This window comes from Dermacentor albipictus, chromosome 8, assembly GCF_038994185.2.
Source record: "Dermacentor albipictus isolate Rhodes 1998 colony chromosome 8, USDA_Dalb.pri_finalv2, whole genome shotgun sequence".
NCBI classification, from domain to species: domain Eukaryota; kingdom Metazoa; phylum Arthropoda; class Arachnida; order Ixodida; family Ixodidae; genus Dermacentor; species Dermacentor albipictus.
In genome coordinates this window covers 96,344,756-96,364,185 of record NC_091828.1, presented here as the reverse complement: position 1 = coordinate 96,364,185, position 19,430 = coordinate 96,344,756, and the positions used below count along the sequence as shown (strand labels likewise).

The following is a 19,430-nucleotide window of genomic DNA, read 5'->3' as shown; positions in this document are numbered from 1 at the left end:
CCTGCGAGGTTTCAGTTTTCCGTGTTGAGAAGCACGCACATCCGTCGTGGTGCGTTTCGCGGGCTGGTTTTATTCGCCTGAAAGCGCTTTTGGTGGAGTCGAAAGTGTCGCGGCGCACGCGTCGTCTCCTGGCGGCGGTGTGTGCGTCGCAGAGTGTGTGTAGTAAGTGGTACCTCTTCTCATCGCGGAAACAGGCGTCGACGTCTGCTCTGGTTAGGCTTAGCAGCCCCCAGCAATCTGACGCAGCTAGGCTAGGCTAGCCTGCGGCAGTCGCGCAATGCATTTGTTGGTACGGATGGCACTTTTCGGCCGTAACGAGCCACCCGGCGCACACGCACGCACAGCTGGCGTTTGTACGTGTGTGTGTGTGCGCGCGCGCGGCTTCGTTTCTGCAGCGGAGTAGGCTCCCGCGGTGGTGGTGGTGTTCGTCTGTGCGAGCGCACTGTGCCCGGAAGGAACGGCGGGGGGGGGGCGATGTGGCGGAGGGTGTTCTCGTACTACGGCCCTACGGCTCAGATCGATTGGAAACTGGAGGAGAAAGAGGTCGCGTGAGCTGTTTGGGCGTACGGCGCTGGTGCTACGTAGCGGGTGGCACTGAAGCGGCTGAAGGGGGGGTTGGTGGGGAGAGAACGGGCTGCCCGCGTTCGCGCCCCTGTCAGCCCAGGGAACCCAGTTTCCTTGGAAACGGCAGCTTGCCGGCTTGCGTGGCCCAGGCGGGCTTCCGCAGTCGTCGACGTCTTCGCCGCCGCTCACCGGCGCGTGCGTGCGTGTTTGTGTGTATGCGCGTGGAGATTTAATTAGTACCCTCCCTCTCTGCCGCACTCTTTGACTCCTTCCCCGGGCCGTATCCCCTCGGGGGGCCCGCACTCTTGAGAAAAGACGCGGCGGCCCGCCTCTTCGAGATAAGGATGCCTGCCGTAGCCGCCTGGCGCGCGGGATCGCGTCGTAGCCCCCTTGCCCGATCCGATCACCTTGTCGCCCCCTCGAGAATGCCTAAGAAGGTACCGGTAGTTTCAACGGAGAGACGCTCCATAGCCCGGCGCGTCTGCAGATGACGATGCGATCGGGAAGGTTTTGAAGGTGTCTGCCTACGCGGAGCAGTGAAGGGGGCGGGAGGGGCTGCGGGTCGTAATAGCGCGATGACCCATTGTTCCGGGATGTGAGGCGACGTGTGGTGATCGATTTTGAAAAGAGGGGGTCCACCTCCCCTGCGTGTTGCTCTGCGGTACCCCCCCCCCCCCCGTACACACACACAAACAGTTGGCGCTCTCTCACACGCTCAGGTTGGTCCGAATTTGATGGCTCGTTGGGCTCTGAGGAGGACCGATATAAATGAGAAACGATTCGAAATGTTTTTTCCCGCCAGGATGAGGCGATGAAAACGGATGCCCGCAGTGGCTTTGAAATGTGCGTCCGCACTCACCCGTAAGAACGGGATGTGACCTCGCAACTCGACCAACACTGATATCTTTATACACTTGCTCTGTGCACCATCTTGCCAATTCCACGCGGTGTAATGAAAGCTACAGGTCAACTTGCCAGAAAAGAACCCGACGTAGGGCTTGTTCCTTGTCGGGTGCCGATTCCCCTCCCTCTAGTTGATGATGGTGGTGAGGATGGAGGGGGTCCCTGAAAGATTAATCAGCAGCATGCATTGCAATGAGCAAATTCTGCCACCTTATATAAAACACAAAGACGACTCTCATTGGTTGTGATGAGTAATAGATAGCTTTCATCACATTGCGCGCATTTGATGAGACGGGAAAACAGGTATAGGATGTCCTTGCTAGGTGTTTTTAGCTCCTTGCCGAGGACGACAAATGCACCTCGGCGTGTTATTAATCTCATCCACAGGTTAGTTTTGTCATGGTTTATGCTTTAATCTGCAGTACACGACTATGTGATGTTAGGAAGGTGAAAGGGCACTTAGGTATTGATAGAATCTTGGCAGGTTCATTATAGGAATGGTAAAGCATGTTAACTGTTCCAAGTGGATCAAGACAACGAATACGAAATACCCAAGACACAGGGCATTATGTGATTTTACAGGAAAACATACAGATATGAAGCAAGGCTAGTTCTCCGTAGTTATACAGTACGGTCCAGCCTTAAAAGGAACACTTGACGAGTTTTCTGCCATCATTTCCAGCAGAAATGTGTGATGAAGGCCTGTATATTGTTTTGGAGCATGAATGGATGCATGCACCTAATGTCGATTTCAGTCGATTCTCTGCAACATAGCCGAAAATTCAATTATAATGCCTTCAAACACTTGAAATCACCCAGCAAGGGATATTTCAGCAACTACTCAAATTAGGTAGAAAAAAAAAATCAAGCGAACCCGATGCTATACCTACTGTATACCACAAGCAATACGCAGAATGGATGTCACATTATCTAACTATCGTCTTTCGAGAATCTTATACAACTCGCCCACTGCCACAAGACTGGCGCACCGCATTTGTGATACCTATATTTAAAGGAGGCAACCGAAGACAGGCAACAAATTACTGCTCAGTGTCACTTACTTCAGTTACTTGCAGTGTCTTTAAAGACATAGTAGCTAAACACATACTCATGTTCCTAGATCAGAACAATTTACTATAGTCTTATCAGCATGGCTTCAGGACAGGGTTATCAGCTGTTACGCAGTTAACAGAAAGAATTCATGACTTTGCAGGTGCAGTAGATATAAGACAACAGGTTGATGTGGTTTGCGTGGATCTTGCGAACGCTTTTGATAAACAACCTCGTGTCCACTTAGCCTTCACATTATGTAATGCAGGAATAAATGAATGTGTAATAAAATGGAGTGAAGCATGCTTAACAAACCGTACGCAGGTAGTTAAACTGGATGGTTATGTATCAGATCCATTAGCCATACTTTCAGGAGTGCCCCAAGGCTCAGTATTGGGACCGCTGGTGTTTCTCCTTTATAGTAGTGTTGGCAGAAGAGGGTGTTCAGGTTAAGCTTTTTGCAGATTACTGCTTAATTTGTGCCACAATTACTGAGCTAGATGCCAACTTAAAATTAAGAAATGTTTGCAAAATTTATATGATTGCTGTAGGAAATGGAAATAAATTATTCCAAATCTACATTTACACACACCAGCAAAAGGAAAACTTCCTTTTCGTATAGCATTGAGGGACACTTGTTGGAGAACGCGCACCAGTTAAAGTATCTAGGGGTAACACTAACATGAAAATTGACATGGAACCAGTATATAGATAACGTCTGAATGACTGCCTATCAAAAGTAACACTTTTTGAGAAAAAAACTGGAACATGCATCACATGGTGTAAAACCTATGCTTACACCACATTCATTAGGATGATACTAGAATATGCAGCCCTTGCTTGGAGTCCCTGTCAAGTGACGCTTCATGGGGAGCTGGAAAGAATGCAGATACTAGTGGGGCTTCTTATTTGTTTTGACGTGCTGAAGGAAGGAATCGGGCACGCTGATGTTAAAGTGTTTCATCTTGGATCTTCTTGAGGTATGTAGAAAGAAATACAGGCTGAAGGTACTTTTTCAAATTAGGCAGGATCAACTTAAGATTGATAAGCTTAAATGTTGTACACACCTCAGATAAAAAAGACCTGCAGACTAACCACAACTGTGTCATAAAACCGTAGCAAACTAATAGTGGTACATTTCGATATTCATTCTTCCCGAATGTGATAAAAATGTGGAACCAACTGCCAAACGCAGTTGTTGTCCTAAAGATGCCACTGACTTCGAAAATACTGCTGGGGCGCATTTACGTGATTATCAATTTAATTTTGAAGTGCCAAGTCATATGTGTGACTTGATGTTTATTGTACTTATTTTGATAAATGTCAGTGAATCTGGAAGTGTGCTGAACAGAATTTAAGTGAATATCTTATTTCATTGTGAAGTGACATGTGTTAAGCAAATTTATGTACATTGTACATATTTGATCTACGTAATTTCTTGTCCTTTTTGTTATGACCCACTAGAGGGTTGACAGTACTGATAAAAAAAAAATTACCAGTTAGGCGTTGCTAACTAAGAGTGAACCATGCTGTAAATCGTGGCACACCCATTAGTGACTGGCAGTGGTGTGAGTGAGCTGCGGTGAATACAAATGCTGTTTGCATTTCACAGTTGTATGAAATTGTGCCGAATATCGTATGAGGATAGTGATAGAATGCATTTGGACATGTTAACTTGTTTTTTATAAAATGGGCTGTTTTTCACGAAACCAATGCAAGAACACTCACGGAAGCAGGGAGTCGTCCCGTAAGCGCTGTTCCCTCGGCACGTCAGAATCGGGCACACAATCCACGAACAACTACTTATTTAGGAAGATTTCTAGGAAGGGGGTCGTCTTGTGATGTCTCGGCAAGTGAAGCATTCGCTTGCCCTCATGTGTTGATTAGAATAACACTTTTGTCGGAAGAACCATTCTGACCAATCATGTGAGGAAATCATGAACCATTTAATGATTCACTTTCCAAACCATTATACAATGCAGGCGCTGCTGCTTCACTTTCAGTAGTGCTTCGCTTTGGCACAAGCCTCTTTCCTTGACCTCTTGGTCATGGAAATTCGTGTGTTAAACCATTCATTGTGAGGTCACCAAGGTGCCAGAAACGACAAGCTATCTAGTTCAGCTGTATCTTTTTTTTTTATTTTGTTCCTTTATCCTCGCACAATTTGCTGATGTAAAGCGTTGCAACTAATGAATGTTTTCTTCTTCTTGCTTTTAAAATTCACAATTGAAGTGAAGAGCATTCCTGCCCTGTCGCATTTTCCTTCTGCTATGTTGGCACCAAAGCATCATGCAGGAGCGAACAAGTTTTGAAGTGTTGATGTGCAAATCTGCACATTAGGTTTGCGTCTGCAGCGAAGGTTCATATATTCAAAATATATAGATCACATTGAGAACATGTAGGTTGTGTGCAGAATACGTACCACCACCTCAGGAGGCGAAATTTTTTTAAAAAGTGACAGGTGCTCACACAGTTGCATACCCAAGAAATATTGCATAGCTTCTGTCTGAGATTGAATAAGAGATTTGATTTGTGCTACGCAAGGATATGTTTTGTGTGAGAGCTTTGTTTGTTTGTGGTAGTTCTTTTTATGCTTGACCATCAGCATGTTTTCATTGTCTAGCCTAATGCAGCCCTCTGCAACAGCCCCGTCCTTGTATATTAAGGGAAAGAAAACTTGGCTTGGTTTTATTCATGTGCAATGCATTCATTCAAGACCTTCCATTCAGTTCCAACCATGGAAGCAGAAAAAGTTAAACTCGTCAGAGGCTTGTGCAATGAAATCAGCGTATTAGCAGTATTCACAAGATTAAAACAACAACAAAAAAAACTGAATCTGAACTTGCAACTGTGTTTCTTTAATCTGTGTTGATATTACGCTGCACTTGCAATATGCATTGTGTTGTATAAAAAGGCCCATTGTTGCTGTAACTATTCGTCACTCTAAGCATGCTTAACTTATAAGCCAGCTGCCAGAGAATTTTGATATTGTATTGTTTTTGATGCAAGTAGAAAAGAAGTGCTCTCAAACATTTTCTCTCTCTCTCTTTTTAAATGAGAATACTAAAAAATTGAGACTGCTACCCAAGGAGGAGATGGCCATTTGCGAACATGCAGGTGATTACTGTGATTGGGCACAGGAAAGGCACGAAAACGAGACTGGCGGTAACATTGATGTAAAATTGTCCCACAAGCAGGGACGTGTCACAGATTTTTTTACCGCATCTGCTCGTTGTAAATTCCTTGTTTTTTTTTCCAATAAAAACTGTGTTGCATTGTGGAGTAAGCAGATACTCAACTTGGCAACATTTAGAAACTTAAAAACCAGCAGATCAGACACATGAAAGCTATATGATTCAAACCTGTGATGTCAATGATGACAGTGTTTTGGCGAAACATTCAAAAAGGGGAAGGTTTGGTTTTATACCTGCTAATGAAACACTGTTTGCATACAAAGGCAGATAGCTTTAAAAGAATAAGATGTGAACTGATTTTTTTAATTGAGTCTGAGCCTTGATCACCTTGAAGGGGAGTCAAAGGTAAGATAGTGGTTAAACAGCTGTTGGATGTGTTACTTTTTCTTTTTCTTTTTTTTTCCCTTCAGCATTGAGTACTAACACCAGTCCCAGATCGACTAGTCCGGGTCTTTTGTGTGGTTTTGCACTGTTGCTTTCAATATTTACACCATCGCTGTGAACCCTCTTGATGAGCCTGAGCTTGTTTCTGCCTGCAGGACGTCCGGAGAGGGGCGGCGTGGACGGCGTAGGGGCCCAGTACGCCAGCTCCCCCCAGGTTCCCTGGAGGGGCATGGCTGATCCAGCCGCCTACCCGGGTGAGTGAGGCTCTGTTTTTGGCACCATAGATTTCGTTAAAATTTATTAGTTTCTTCTAATGCGATCCTTTCCTTTTCTGTGCCCTTGGGGTTTTGCATGGCTGGTTGGTGTTCGGTTTCTCGCCGAATAAACTGGCCGGATTTCGGAGACAGCGTGATAGTCGGCAAGGCCAATCTTGGAAGACTCATAGTCGGCAAAGCCGATCCTGAAGACGATGTATTCGAAGCTGGGCCGATTCTCGAAATGATGTAATCAAATTCCCGATTATGTGATCAAAACTGCGCCAATGCCCACGACTGTATAATCAAAAGTGTTGGCTTCGTTTTATGCGTGCGGTGCAATGCCATGCCGGAGAAGCTAAAGCAACCTTACGCATGGCCCACATCTTAAAGAAAGAATAGCAAATTGTGTCTCATGGTGAAAAAAAGCAAAAACATTTAAGATATTAGTTTTAACACCACACTTCACAATATTGATAAGCTAGTGTGATGTGGCATACAGTGTTCCTAGTTGTGCCGCATAACTTTGAGTTTGTTGCTGTATTCTTTTCACCAGCGTTTTATAGCAGCTGCTCATGTGTTAGGAGGTATCTAGACAGGCATTACTGTCACAACGGTGGAGGTTGGAATATGCAGCATTAGCATGTATAGGGCTAAAAATTATAAATACAAACGGCAATGAAGAACGCCTTTGGGCATAATTACATGGAAGTGCAACATGTAATCGCTCTGTAGCCAGCTTCTTAGCATAAGGTAGTCCCGAGTGTACGTTTTAGAGTATGAATTAAGCCACTGTTACAAAAACAAGTAAGAGTGGAAACTGAACAACACATTGAAGTAGTTTCCAAATTGCATTTTAGCACTGTGTAAGTGAGGTAGTTATTTTTCCTCACCGTAAATAAAAGGATTAAGTCAGAAAAGGATTCCAGGACCTGAATATAAGGATCTTGGAGGCACCTGATCTCTGATGCTATCTAGTTAACACTAAGGGGGCTTTATTGGGAGACCAGAAACACCATACAGCGCGCAGTATCGGCGTGGCGAGGAACGCCAGCCTGAGACACTCGGAAGCAAAGCGAATTGAACGCTGTTGGCGCTTGTCAAAGGCTCAGTCATGGTGTCGCTGTAGCCTGCTTCCCTGTGTCGCATATGGCCTAGCAAATGCGGCTCGTTACACTCAAAGGACGCCGTACTCAGTTGAAACTGGATTTTCGAGGCACTGACCAATAAAAACTAGAACAAAATTTGTTCAAACATGATATTCAACCCGTGCTGTGTTAGTTCGGAGCTGGATATCTAGACTACTTGACCACGGAGTGCGTGGTGTAATGCATTTTGATAACCGAACCACTTGTGTGGCTTCTACAGCATTGCAGGCCAAGTACGAGAGGGTCATCGTCAGCCTGGTATTTATCTAGGCGGTCGTAAGATCTCCAGTTGCAACCCAGTCTTCTGCCAGCCGATCCCGTGTTACATCTGCAAACCACCCATTTCTCTGCCATCCTCAACTGCGTTTTCCTTCTCTTGGGCACTCTTAATAGCCCAAGACCTCTCCGCTCTCCGCGTTACAGGTCCTGCCCGACTCCCATGTTTTCCTCTTAATGTCAACCAGCATATCGGCTACTCCCGTTCACTCTCGAATTTGCACCGCTGTCTTTTAATGACGGGATGGCATTGCATAATCACAAAGAAGAGATGCAGAACACGTCGCAGGCACCTGTGACATGGTCTGTGCGTCTCTTCTTTGCAGTTGTTTCCTTCCTTGCCCTACATCATGTCATTAACTAAGCATGAAGTAGCCCTGTAACATGTCCTCCCGCCTGCTTCTTGTCTCTTAATGCTACACCTATAATGTTTTGTTCTGTACCTTGTTGACAGTTCCTTAATATTATCTCGAGCTTTTTTGTTCCTTGTTTTTCCCTGCCCCATATACTAGTACGGGTAGAATGCAACAATTGCAGAATGGGATATGCTGGGGCCAGTGCACCATATGTGTCCCATCCCGTGGGTTTTAATGTGGTTTGCAACATGAGAAGATCCTGCAGGCACTGCAAACCTGGTAGCACTGTTGCATTACATTTGCTCAGGTTTTGGCTTTGGTGTCTCGCCGAGTAGGTGTAGCTGCAGCGGGGTCTCCCACGCAGCTGTGGCTCGGGCAAACGGTTGCACAAGTTGGAAATCAAATACAACTGCGCGCCTCATATGTGCCTCTTGGCGTAGCATTTGATTGAACTGATTTATGAAAGCTTCACTCAACGTAAATCCCAGCAAGCGCATTGCAAGTGCCACAACTATTCAAATTTTACATTGAATGGTTGTTTTGTAGTTTAGCACCAGTTGCGAATCAGTGATTCTCGGTTTACTTGAAGTGTGTGAAGTCTCAATGGATTGTCAAAAGTCTTGCTCACGAAATGATCTCTAGGTGAACATAATTTTCGTCTGCGTTGTTGACACGGGTGCTGTTAGCAGAATTGCAACGTCTGTATTTAAAAAAAAAAAGGCTATGAACGCTTACACTTGGCACATCGATATTTAAGAAATGCAATATCATTGAGTTTTAATCAAAAGAGAGTACAAATAAAGAGGTCTGCACCCAAAGGTCACTATAAGTTAACTGTCTCTTTTAAATACATGAACTGTTAGTGTAATGGTTCAGCTGTTGCCTTATGAGATGATTTCTGCATTTCACATGTATCTTGATAGGGAGGGTGAGGTTCTGTAGCTTCCTTTTAAAACAAAACCTACTGCTGCTGCTGCAACAGTGTGTTCCCATTATGATGTTTTGTGTTTTGTTCTTTCAGGTTGTGTTGGGCAGAGCATGAACTTTGCAGAACACCCCTATGAAAATCGTGGGGTAAGTAAAGTTCCTTTTTCTTTTATGTCTGTTTTCTTTCTTTTCTTCTTCTTTTTTTTTCTTCGATAAGTTTCGCAATCTCATTATCTTCATGTGTAGCTATATGTTTCGATAATGTCGGGCTGCATAAAAGCCCTGAGCTAGGCGTAACAGCTGCAAGGGACTCATTGCGTGCCGTGGCGTTGTGCTTAATAGCGAGGAACTGGGCTTGGCAATATGTTTAGCAAAACTTGCTGCAGAAGATGTAACAATTGCATTAGTTCATTCTGTACTTTTGCTGCTTAGTAGCTAGTGGCCTGTGCACTTATCAGTCAGCAAAAAGTAGCTTTTGCCAATTCAACCTTCTGAATGGCGTGTGTTCGTCAGAGTGGTGGTTTTTGTCTGATGATTAATTGAAAGACTGTCACGAGTACATGTTCTGGGTAGAGAGAGTTCATTAAAAGGCCAAGTATACTTTGTAAATGTAACTTGAAGGGGCACTGCAGAGAAACAGTACATTGGTTTGCTCTGGTAAGCATTCTGTCAAGTCTATTTTTGTTCCTTGCGAAATAGGAGGTTGATTACTAGAACAGAAATTAAAGGCTGAACTCATCCTTTTTTTCCCCCTCTGATACTCGGTGCTGGTACGTCAACATTATTCATTATAGTTTTCAAAGTGTCTTCTTGCATTCAGGACTTTGCCGCCCAGCAAAAGTTCTCAAAGACTGCTACGTACAGTTTCTCACTCCAAATTCAAAATGTTGTGCTCCAAAATCTGGCTTTTTTTTTTTTTTTCACCAAAAAGTTGCTCTAAAAGCTGTTTCAGCATTCCGACCCATACAGAAGTAAAATGGCCACCATTCTTATCATGAGAGGACCTGCCATGGTGGCTTAGCGGATACAGCATTACGCTGCTAAGCACAAGGTCGTGGTATTCATTCCTGGCCAAGGCAGCCAGCATTTCGATAGGGGTCAAACTGCAAGAACGCCCGTGTACCCTGCATTGGGTGCACGCTAAAAGAACCCTACATGGTCAAAATTAATCTAGAGTCCCCCACCTGCTGCAGGCCTCGCAATCATTATCATAGAACCCTAGAATTTTTTGTTCACCATGAGATGGGGCTTGACAAGCCAGAAATTATAGAAAAGACAAAGGGCTAGTGGCGCCATCTCGCTTGAAGTTTGTGCACTGGTGCTGTGGAGTTTTCCAGCACCTGACTGTGGTCTAGTCAATCGTTTCTTGACAAGGAAGGTTTACGTAGCATTTAAAGGAAGCAAGGACTTCCTCAAACTACCAAGTTTGACCACAATTAAATCTTTGGGAGCTTTGTAATGCATAGTCTGTTATCAAAAATAAAGCAGACACTTCATGTTTGAGGCGAGTGTTCTCATCACACTTGGAGTAAGTCAATAAGAGCTGGAAGTCACAATTGTATGGCTTCACATAGGGTGCTTCTTTTTCTTGCTTTTGCTCTGATCTGGGTAAATGCAAAACAAAAAAAAAGAAATTGCAGCGTTGTGCTGATACAGCCTTGCGAGTACAGCTCTTGGTGTCAAGCTTTTCTTTTTAAATGAACAATTCCTGTTGATGGCGCGCACCTAACGAGCTCTGCATGGAGCCTTTCCCTGCAATACTCTTGTGACGAACTTTGAATGTCCGTTGACAACAGTTTAATAAACACTTCTGGCACCTCACCTTGCAGCCTGGTCACTGTCAAAGCAGTGGTGGGGGCTACCCGTACCCGTCACAGTATCGTCCGCACCCGAGCTCTCCACCCGCGTCCTACGGTCCACCACCGGGCCAGCACTGTGGCGGAAACTACGGCAACGGCCCCATGCCGAGCAGCCCGGGGCCATACCAGCGGCAGCCGTATCCTGGCGCTGTGCCCGAGATGCGCTACGGTCCCCGTCACTCAGCCCCACCTGCATATCCAGGCTCCCCGGCACCACTCTCAAAGCCACCAGGCGCGTGGGATCACAGCATGGGCGGTGGAAATTATGGCACAAGGCCAGTCATGATGCAGAGTCCACCACCGATCCGCTCGCCTGTCAGCAGTGCACAGACACTGCACTCAATGGGAAACTATCGGACAGTAGTACCCCCAGGGCCGGCTGGCCCTCCCATGGGCGTGGCCCCACCCCCACCACATGGCAGTGTACCGGTCTCGCAGAGCCAGTCACCGTCGTGGTCCCAATCACCCAGAACAACCCCATCCCCGCTGGCCTGCCATGCGCGGTCCCCAGCACCCCCGCAACAGCCGCCCTTCTCTCCACCAACGCCTGCACCCACCCCGCAGCTCCAGAAGCCACCCTCACCAATATCCGGCTCCCACGATCCTCTCCAGTCGCTGGAGAAAATGGTTCTTCTGGACCCACACAATAGCGGCGGTGGAAACGTAAATTATGGCGGCATGCAGGAGTCCTCTGGCTACGGATCTAATTCGGGTGGTGGCACTGAGAGTGGGCCCAGCTCACCTTATCCGACTTACTACAACCTCGACCAGAACCGGATGTGCACCCCACCGGATCCGGGGCCTCCTTATGGCATTGCGAACTTCGCTGCCACGGGCGCCTACCGTACAGTGCTGCCCAACATGGACAACCCTGCTCTGCGGAGCGAAAGGACCAGTAGTGGGGGCATTCCCGCACCTGCCCCGCCCCCTGGTGTGTACCCTCAACCTGTTGTGAATGGTGTGAGTGATGGTGATTTTGGGACGAGTAGTAGTCCCATGGCGGGTCCTCCACCCAGGGTCAGTGAATTTGACCGACCGTACGCTGGTGCAGGACCACGGGGAGGAACACCACCCTGCGACGACCTGACAAAGCGACGGCGGAGTTCGGACAGTGCACTGTGCAATCGGCCTTCCAGTGTTGGAGTCCCCGGTCCGTCGGGGGCGACGTCGGCTTCGGGTGCAGTGGACAGTGGGTGCAAGCTCAGGCGGCGCAGTGTTGCAGGTGTTCCTGATGGGATAGGCGCATCACCGGGGCCCCTGACAGTTATGCCTGGTGAACCAGCACATAGGGTGAAAACAGAACCAGAAGTGAGCACGTCAGAACCAGAACGTGTGCCAGTGAGTGAGGTGGTGTGTTTTAGTGGTACTTCTGCTGCTACTACTACTACTAGTGCTGCCAAAGCTACAAGTGCCACCGCTGCTTCTTCTGTTGCCACTACACCAGCTACGCAACAGCCATCGCCAACAAAGCGCAAGAGGGGCCGACCCTTTGGCACAAAAAACAAGGCCAAGGACTCAGCGACTGTGGGCAAGCGAAGACGGCGCAAGGCGGTGGCTACGGTGCACCCGGTGCCTGCTGCGACGCCTACCACAGCGGTTGCGGCAGCAGCGACAACGAAAGTTCGCACGCCCACGACGGGACCCTACATTCGTGTGTTTGGGACGCGCGAGCGCCCGCTGTCATCCCACATCGTGAATGTGGCCCCACGCACTGTGCCAGAGGACGAGAGCAAGCGGAAAAAGGTCAGTGCCCCTGCCCGTGTAGGACCACACCACCCGACGGGTCGTCGGCTTGCCGGATCGGCGGCGCACACAAGCACGTTGTCACCCCACTACGACGCTGTGACGCGGGACCCTACGTGGTTGTGCGCGTTTTGCCTGAAGGGCAGCCATCACCAAGGTGAGTTGTGGCCCTTATCTGAATGGACGGTATGTAAAACCTGCAAGTCCGCTTTGCTGCACAACACTTTGACGTAATCAAGGTAGCCGACGTCAGATTAGAATTGTGCAGTTGATACAATCCCATTACCTACGATTTCTTGGTGCCAACATTAGCAATTGAGAACAAAGAACTGACCCAATAATGTTACACTTCTTTTCTACCGGTAATATGCTCCCGGAATACAGTACCTTTTTGGCAGGAATGTTCAAGATATCACCAAACTGCGATTGTATGATACATTTTGCAGCTGCTAGATACTGTGTAAACGAGAAAAGGTGTGAAGCACACCATGTGATTGAGAACAATAGCTGCTGGCTGATAGATTCTCCATGCGTGCCCGTCTCGTGAAATCGCTGGCGCGCACTCGGTTTCCTCTTCTGGTACGGTCGAATCCGACTATATTGAACAATTTCTGAACACGGTAAAGTTAAAATAAGTATATATAGCAAAAATTTCGCTTACATTGAACAAAAATAGCAGCGACTACCAATATATCGAACATCAAGAGATGCTAAAGTGCCCCCAGAAGTTGGCTTTCTCTTGCGGTGGCGGGGAAACAGCTATTGCCGACAACCCTATTGTGATAAGCATCTTCACATGTCTGTTTCACAGCGAATGGGCTGTAGTGGTGTTGGAACTGTACTGCACGCTCTGATTATGAAATAACCCAAACGATTCACTTAGGGGGCTCGAAGTGTATGTCGTGTTTCACTCTGGCGGCATCTTAGGCATTGCATTTTGGCAACCCCCACCAGCTCGACTTCCTTTCGGTTTAACCCTTCGAGGGTCAATGACGTAAATGTACGGCGCCGCGAACAAGTCCAAAAATGATCGATGCCGTACATTTACGGCGCCGCCTGTACGTTTAAAAAGCGCACCAATCTCCTAACTTTTTCTTTTCTGTCGTGCTGCCTGTGGGAATACAGGGAATGTTTATCGCGTGCCTCCGTCTCTTGGTTTTCGTTGCGTGGTTCGTTTTAGCGCTAGTTCGCTCCCACGCATCTATATAGTACCGCTGGCGCACGCGCGGGCGGGTGGCGGTTCGGGTTGTTTTCGCTGGCGGTTTCGGCTTCTTGCACTTGCAAAACTGATGGCTATCTCGTTCCTAATCGCTCAAAGGGTGACCGCTTCTTTCTCGCTCGTTTAGTGCTCATAGGAAGGATGCCTCCGTGCATGCGTTTCCGTTGCTTTCTTTTTGACACGCGAAAACTAATTGCCTCTGGTTGGCGATAAGATGAAGATTAGCAGACGTTTGTCACATGTTGTGCTTTTTTGACAAGCACACAACCACACAATTTTCTTGAGTGCGCGCACCTATGCAGTTTGATTACGCTATGTATGTACATATTAGATATTAGTGTAAGAGCATGAACAATTGAGTCTTGTGAAATATTCTCGTGTGTGCATTTTCAAGGCCTTGAACTATGTGTATAAACATGCATCAAATGTTTAATTTTGCATGTTTATTTCCTTTTTTATTGTTGTTATTCATGAATGAAGAGTACATATATACCAATGCAAAATATTTTTTTCTCACTTTACGGTCACCTTAGAAAATTTGTGGTAAATTTTTTTTCGAAGTAAGTCCCTAAGAAAAATTGAAATCAGCAATAAAAATATATTGACCCTGGGTGGTCGCATGTGGCGAAAAAAATTGACCCTCAAAGGGTTAATGTCGCTGTGTTTGTTGCTCTCTTAAAACACTAGGCAAGAAAGAAAGCATGTTGTTTTTAAAGAAAAGACAGCATGCGTCTCGGGTCACTCAGGCCTTGACGGCTTGCCAAGCATTGGCGTCTTGTGTCAACGATTTGTGCCGTGTGGGCACATCAAAACTTCCTGCCGGAATGTTCCGCTCGAAAAAGATGTTGACGCTGGCCAAATTCAAGGAGTGCTAACATGAGGGGGCTTACCGAAGCACCCAAAGACGACAATTTGCGTCTCTTGGGACGCTCGTGACCTGCTAGCTCGGTGCGCCGCGGTGCCTTGTACTGCAACAATTTCGACCGCGCTTTGTGTTACATACAGTTGAGTACATCAAATTTTTTAGTACTTTGGATCATGTTTTTGCAAGTTAGTGCGTTTTCTGTATCCTTTTCTTTTTCTGAACATATGAATGAGGTTCTACTGTAATGGAAGTATAAACATGTGCGAAAAGGAACATGGGTTCGGCCAAGTTAGCTGTGTGGAAAAGCTTGCTTGCGGACTTTTGCATATTGTTTATCTGCTCTATTTGCCATTCTGCTTCCTTTATTGTGAAAGCTATCCGGCCATTGCTCTTGCATTTGTAAAGCACGCAAATACATCTGCACTTCAGAAGCATGGTCACAGAATACAGGAAGGGTTTACCAAAGTTGCCAGCTGAATGCAGGGTGGATGCAAAGGATGGAAACAAAAAAGGCTATGGAGATTTCCTAGTGTGACAAGAAGAAAAGTATAAAGGAAAACCTGCACAGTAACACGAAGGGCAGTTATATATGTGACATTTGTGACAAATAGTCACCTAGCTTGCTTGAGCTAATGAGGTAAACCATACATTCTTATCTCCTTAAACTTTTCTCTCTTAAATGTCCCAGCTGGCACCCATGCATATCTGTGGTTCTGAACTTTCGTTATTTTCACTATAAAATTAGCCTTTACTGAATAATTCAAACTTGACGAGGCAGCATGTATGTGCCTGACCCCTATGGTGACCCCAATAGCGACTCCTTCACTGGCAGTGTCTGTCTCAATGGAGGTAGGGGGTCAGTGGGTCAGTAAACACACGTCACCTCCCGTAAAAAACGTCTATTTTCGGCCTGCTGTAGGAAACTTTTCAAGCAATAACTGTAGTTCACGATGTATCACCACAGTATTAACCATATTCTAACACGCGCCTATCTTTCCCAGAAGATTGAATCGGAAATTGTTTGCGCAGTGCAATCAGTCACAAAACCAAAACCGCCTTCGCGGCGTTCGTGTGCTTTACCGCATAACACGTGTATACCAGCGAAGCTGGCTTTAAAGCACCATGCGGCAAAGCTGACTTTAGGAAACCGGCTGGCATTGTGCAACACTTATATTAGATCCTTGCCCATTTTCCTTGCTATAAAATCATTGGCGCGATAAATTTCTTATTTTTTCAGGAGCTTTAACGTCATTTCCATGTTAGTTTTCTACTTTCGACGCGCAGAAATTGGGCACACACTTGATTTGGAGGCATGTCAGAATTGGGCAAATACTGCCAAATGAATCCACGGTGTGTTTTGGCATCTTTTCTGCATCTTGCTTAATTCGACTCGCCGAATAATTGGATCACTTTCGTCGGTCCCGTTAGGATCGAAATTATGGAAGTCAGCTGTGTCTACCTTGTACCGTTGCCTATGCCTGTAACAGTTCCAGTCGCGTCAATCTCTTCCCTGCGTTTTCTCTCGACCAATTCTCTAAATGTCTATTGCTTATCTCGACTGCTGACCAGTTACTACTTCCGTGCACTTTAAATCCTTTGCCTTTCTGGAAGGTGGATGTTACTTACAGGTCTCGCTTGGTGAATACCTTTGCATTCCATTAGCATGTGCCAAGTTATCTCCAGATTGTTCGCTGCCGCAAACACATGCCTAATCCTATCTGAGCAGCCCCCTGCCAGATCTATAGGGACGCTAAATAGTTCTCTTTTAGTGGGAAGCTGTGCAGAAGTTGTTTTAATAATTTACCAGGGTTCGTACACCTCTTTGAAATCCTTCAATACCCTCGAATGTGGGGAAAAAAAGAGATTCACGAGCCCCTAAAACTTCTAGAAAATAAATCTGCTCCTTGAATTCCTCAGTGACTGGGTTTCGGGGTGACTTTTGAACGTTCCAAGTGGCAAACTTCTGCATGGGGCCGTATAGAAGTTTGTGCACTGGAAAATGATCATAGATTATATTTTGTTTTAGGAGTGTTGCTAAATGATTGCAATGCGGCGTGTCCATGGCCACCGATGACACAAGCCTGTTTAATCACCATACTGAGCTACGCTTCTGCGATCCGAAAAAAAGAAAGAAAGGAAAGGAACAACCCTACCATCAGGGGGCATGACAAACGGGAAAAAGACACAAACGCGAAAGGCAGGTTGTGACACGGCCTTGAGGTTTCTGTATCAGCCTGCCCGCTGTGGCTTCGTAGATTTTGACGGCATCAACTTGAGCCTGGCTGACCTTTTGTCACTAAAGATGGGCTACGTTGTATTCTAAAATAGCCAAAGACTGAACTTGGTGAGTTTCGAGAACTCTTACTGGGCCATAATGACCCAAATTCTAAGAAAATATTTTTAACTACGTGACGTCACACCTGCATACTGCTGCTGAGGTCTTGATATGAAAGTCGGGAAATTTAACTTTGACCTCCATTTTCCCTTCTGAAGTTGACCTGTAACTGCAAAGTTAAGTGAGTGCTTTGAATGCATAGTTTATCAGTCTAAATCGATGTAATGGTGTGTGTGTTCTTTATATATATATATATATCATCAGCCTGGTTATGCCCACTGCAGGGCAAAGGCCTCTCCCATACTTCTCCAACTACCCCGGTCGTGTACTAATTGTGGCCATGTTGTCCCTGCAAATTTCTTAATCTCATCCGCCCACCTAACTTTCCGCCGCCCTCTGCTACGCTTCCCTTCCCTTGGAATCCATTCCGTAACTCTTAATGACCATCGGTTATCTTCCCGCCTCATTACATGTCCTGCCCATGCCCATTTCTTTTTCTTGATTTCAACTAAGGTGTCATTGACTCGCGTTTGCTCCCTCACACAATCTGCTTTTTTCTTATCGCTTAGCGTTACACCCATCATTCTTCTTTCCATAGCTCGTTGCGTTGTCCTCAATTTAAGCAGAACCGTTTTTGTAAGCCTCCAGGTTTCTGCCCTGCACGTGGGTACTGGTAAGACACAGCTGTTATACACTTTTCTCTTGAGGGATAATGGCAACACTGCTGTTCATGATCTGAAAATGCCTGCCAAACGCACCCCAGCCCATTCTTATTCTTTGGATTATTCCAGTCTCATTATCCGGATCCGCGGTCACTACCCGCCCTAAGTAGATATATTCCTTTACCACTTTGTATGCCTCACTACCTATCGTAAACTGCTGTTCTCTTCTGATATATATATATATATATATATATATATATATATATATAATCGCTTCATGTCAACTGTCCCAACCAGTGCGCTCCACCATCTGCAATATAATTTTTTTTTAATTGCTGACAGGGAAAGTCTTTCCCTAAATAGTTTGGAAGGGGAAAAGTTGTTTTTCCACATTTGAAAGCTATTTTAGTTTTCTCAAATTGGGACCAAACACAGGCGAAGGAGAAAAAATTGCTGGAAATTGATTATTTTCTTCATTGTCATCATTAATTTATTATGGTTGGTATAATCGTTTCTTTTTATTTATTTTTTTTTTTTTTGTAGGCAGCAGTTTGGTATTAGTTTTTTTTTTTGTAACATATATACAGGGTGTCTCGACTTTTGTGGGCCAAGATTTAAAGATATGCAAATGCCTCATAGCTGAACAGAACCAAGGTAATGTTCGCCGTCGCATGGAGATACTCAGATTATTTTTTTGCATTCCACCTAATTGCATGACTAATGTCCCACATATGAAATAAAGATGTAGGTGCATGTAATGTAACTTGAAATCACCAAATATTGCTAGATAAGAGAATTGTTACATAGAAGGCGTCGCATATCTGAGCTATTTTATCATTGAACAAGCGGGTTGACACATTTCCCTTTAGCAGCCATGACATGCCTCTTGCAATCAAAACACGGTACTTCATGCACTGAATGCACAAAGCAGCATAACAGTGCGATTTGACATCGTATTGCACCCTCAAGTTGTAGTTGTAATAGAGTAGTCTTGTTATGTTAAATGGAACCTCAAGGGACTGGAGAAATGTGTACCGATTATCGGGACTTCCATTTCCCGAGAGAGATAGGCAGAGGTGTAGAACTGTATGTACTACACCCTCTTAACACTGTTAGACACGTTAGGAATAAAGAAGTTGTAGCAGGTAGTTTGTCTTGTGGCTTGAGCATGGCAGATGACTTCTGGACTGACTAGGCTTTGCTGGTCTTGATTTAGAGGAGGTGTCAGTGACGTGTCAAAGCAAAATCGTCGCTTTTGCCATAGAGTTTCTGACTATGTTACCTAGAGGAAAATCTGACGCTGCTGCGATTGTATGCTTAGGAATGCCGAGATGTGGCTTCGGATTGGCATTGTTCTCGAAGAGCTAGGATGGCTTGGAGACGACGCTCCTGGCTAGCACCGTTCCGTCTGTCGCAATGCTTCCTTTCTTACTAAAACAGCTAGCAAAATATTTTTCTATCTCTGTTATCGCTCTGTTGTTCCGTTGAGTTTCAAAAATGTTCATTCTAATCTAAGCTTTTTTTTTTTTCGTTATCCAAATACAAAACGAACTAGTGTAAAACCTGTTCTTTCATTTAACTGGCAATCTCATTTAAAGAATTTCCGTTTAATGAGATTCTACTGTATATGAAGTAGTCATTCCGTAAAGAGCATTGCAAAACAATAACTGCGCAGTGAGACATACGGAGTG

The 19,430-nt window shown here is 45.6% G+C and overlaps 1 protein-coding gene across 3 annotated transcripts in view; it reads left to right on the top strand.

Annotated features, from left to right (window-relative positions):
• LOC135912902 (retinoic acid-induced protein 1-like) overlaps positions 1 to 19,430 on the top strand; it is a 66,839-nt gene that overhangs the window by 28,009 nt on the left and 19,400 nt on the right. For 2 of the 3 annotated variants that reach the window (XM_065445499.1, XM_065445498.1), the window contains exons 2-4: positions 6,251 to 6,349; positions 9,151 to 9,203; positions 10,886 to 12,815. In XM_065445499.1, the coding sequence (XP_065301571.1) occupies positions 6,325 to 6,349; positions 9,151 to 9,203; positions 10,886 to 12,815 (2,008 nt within the window). In that variant the 5' untranslated portion in view covers positions 6,251 to 6,324. The remainder of the gene's footprint in view (positions 1 to 6,250; positions 6,350 to 9,150; positions 9,204 to 10,885; positions 12,816 to 19,430) is intronic. The other variant, XM_065445500.1, reaches the window with a different exon arrangement.